The sequence below is a fragment of the Postia placenta genome (assembly GCF_002117355.1).
Source record: "Postia placenta MAD-698-R-SB12 unplaced genomic scaffold POSPLAscaffold_8, whole genome shotgun sequence".
Lineage (NCBI taxonomy): Eukaryota > Fungi > Basidiomycota > Agaricomycetes > Polyporales > Adustoporiaceae > Rhodonia > Rhodonia placenta.
Window position 1 is genome coordinate 386,919 of NW_020169839.1, and position 3,207 is coordinate 390,125.

Here is a 3,207-nt window from a genome sequence, read left to right on the forward strand (position 1 = left end):
ACCTCATCGACGTCTACATCCCAGACGGTCCTGAGACTATCATCTACCGTTGCGAGCAGCAACCGTGCCCGAATCGAACACCCCGATCGATCCCAGAAGATTACCCGCGCTACAAAGCGATCCGACGAGCGCAACACCCACTCGGACCCCGAAGCACCCTAGCATCTCGATCGGCCTCGCGGCACTCTCGCCCTGTCTCCCCTAGCTCCCGTCTCCCTCAAACTGTCATCACCGATCCAGATCAAGCGCGAGGAGATCTCCCTCCAGACCCTGCGCCAGAGCCAGAGCCTGAGGAGAGTGAGGGTGAAGAAGGAGTCTCGGAGTCCGAGTCCGAGGATTCTGTTGGGTCCGCCTCGCCGACAGCGTTCGCCCCCGCGTCAGCAGTCCCTGACGTACGTGACCCCCCCCCGCCGAACTTCCTCCGGCGCCTTCACCGCCGACTCCGCCGAGAGGCCGCTCGAGCACTCGCTCCTCTCGAAGTTCGGCCAGCGGAAGGCCACCACAGCTGCCTCCGCCCCCGCAACGTCCTCCGTCCCCCCCGACGCCGATAATGTCGTCCCCTGCAGCCGCCCCCGACAAGGAGACCCTAAAGCTCCTCCTCCCCCTCCGCTATGACGGCAAAACCGTCATCGAATGCGACAGGTTCCTGTCGCAACTTCGTATCTACTGGTTGATCAACATGTCGTTGACGACCATCGAGCTGAAGGTACAAGTTGCGCTAAGCCTGCTCGATGGCGACGCCCGCGCCTGGGCCACGCCTTACTTCGCCCAACTCGCATCAGTGCAGATGGGTGTGCAAGGGGTCACAACCCCCTTCAGGAACGAAGCGGCCTTCACCGCTGCCTTCACAGCTCGCTTCGGCAATCTCGACGATGCGGCAGCAGCCCAGGTGGAGCTGGCGAAGCTCTGCGCGGACAAGTCGGTCCGCGAAAAACGCACGACGGCGGAATTCTCCGCGCTGTTCAAGGGTCCGGCGGACCGTTCCGGGTATGGGGACCTGGAACTACGCGACAAGTACCTGAGCGGTATCCCCTCCCGCGTATATCGCAAGATCGAGCTCGAGACCTTCACCACGTGGCGAGCCGCTGAAAAGCGAGCCACTGAGGTCGAGCAGATCCTCGACATCAGCCGGGCCCGTCGGCCCGAGTTGAACAACTTCTTCTCGGCCTGAGGTCGAGGTCGCGGAGGGGCACGTGGAGGTACACCTACGACACACGCAGCTTCGGCCAGCATCAATGCGGCCGTCGGAAAAGGAGACTTCCCTGGCACATGCTTTGGCTGCGGGAAGCAAGGGTACCGTCGTTTTGAGTGCCCTAATTGTAAGGATAAGCCTTACACAAAACGCGCCGATGCGCGGGCTACGGTTGCCTCGGGTTCCACCCAGGCGGCGACAAGCGCCCCCGTCGCTTCATCCTCGGCGAGTACAAGCGCCGCTTCAGCGAAATCGGAAAGCTCCGAGCTGGCGGACTTGATAGCACAGATGAAGTCGATGCGCGAGGAGCTCGAGCACTATCGAGCCATGAAGGAGGAGTCTTTTTAATCCGGTCCGCGCTTCGTGCCGCACGCGTCGGGCCGCGTAATAACAACATGTACAATGTATTGGCTACTGCGAATATTTACGAATTGGACCACGGGTCCCAGCACTTCCACATTCCAGTACGTCTCAAGGGAGAAAGACGGCACAAGGACATAGTTGCAATGGTAGACAGCGGGGCTACCACGAAGTTCATCAACAAGCGTTTCATCAAGGAGAATCGAGTACGAACGCGGAAATTGAAAGAGCCAATTCCGCTTTACAATATCGATGGAACGCTCAATAAAGATGGAAGCATCTCGGAGGTAGCAGTGCTACAGATGCAGATAGGAGAGCACGTCGAAAAGACGGTGTTCACGGTCACGGACATAGGTCCAGAAGATGTGATCGTCGGGTTGGATTGGCTGCGAGAGCACAACCCCGAAATCGATTGGGAGTCAGGCTCCCTGAAATTATCACGATGCCCTGAAACGTGTAGTGCCAGGAAGACTAGCCGGATGGAGCAAACAGCGACTGCGCGTGATACGGGGGTCAGGCCCACGGCGCATAGACGCTCGCAGAAGTCCAGACAGTCGGTCATAGGTGCTTGCCGGAGTAAGGTACTCCCGGACTTCGAACCCGAGGATGATCCGGTGGAGGTAGAGTGGGACGAAGCTGACTTGATCGAGGCCTGGGAGCAGGGTATCACGCTTCCCGGCGCCCCTCAGCTGTTCGTCGCAGCGGGGCACACGTATTCCCAGCTGTTCGCTGAGGAAGAGATCAAGAAGAAGGTCGTCAAAACCGCCGAGGAGTCGGTACCTAAACAGTACCACGAGTTCCTGAACGTCTTCTCCAAAGAAGCGTCAGAACGGCTACCCGAAAGGAAGCCTTATGATCATGCGATCGAACTCGTACCCGGCTACTCGACATTCCACTCAAAGGTGTATCCCCTGTCGAACAACGAACAAGAGGAACTGGACAAGTTCCTCAAGGAGCAACTAGCGAAGGGCTACATACGGGGGTTGAAGTCGCCCATTTTGTCCCCCTTCTTCTTCATCAAAAAGAAGGAAGGGACGCTTCGGCCCGTGCAGGACTACCGCCGATTGAACGCGATCACGGTCAAAAATCGTTATCCCTTGCCGTTGATCGCCAAAATGGTGGACAAGCTCCGTGGCGCTACGCTCTTTACGAAGTTCGATGTCCGATGGGGATACAACAATGTCCAGATCAAGGCCGGTGATGAGTGGAAGGCGGCCTTTGTAACTAACCGGGGACTATACAAACCCCTGGTGATGTTTTTTGGTCTCACTAATTCCCCCACGACCTTCCAGGCCATGATGAATGAGATCTTCCACAATCTCATTGTCGGTGGCAAGATCCTCGTATACCTGGACGACATACTCATCTTCTCTACCAATAAGGAGGAGCATGAGAGGGTCACACGCGAGGTTCTACGTCGCCTTCAGGACAACGATCTATTCCTGAAGCCTGAGAAGTGCGAATGGGATGTTCCCAAGGTCGACTACATCGGCTATGTGTTCAGTGGCGATGAGGTGGTGATGGATCCCGCAAAGCTGAAAGGAATCAATGAGTGGCCGGTACCCCGGAACAAAAAAGATGTCCAGAAGTTCCAGGNGTTCTCCAACTTCTACCGCCGCTTCATCAAAGACTTCGCTAAGATCTCGCGACCACTC

The 3,207-nt window shown here is 57.3% G+C and overlaps 1 protein-coding gene across 1 annotated transcript; it reads left to right on the forward strand.

Annotated features, from left to right (window-relative positions):
* Window positions 1–26: 26 nt before the first annotated feature.
* POSPLADRAFT_1057214 (hypothetical protein) lies at window positions 27–1,540 on the forward strand (the record flags this gene model as incomplete). Its single annotated transcript, XM_024480887.1, has 3 exons — window positions 27–392; window positions 506–1,136; window positions 1,221–1,540. Coding segments are annotated over 3 exons (1,317 nt in total), but the record flags the coding sequence as incomplete, so codon positions are not given.
* Window positions 1,541–3,207: the final 1,667 nt, after the last annotated feature.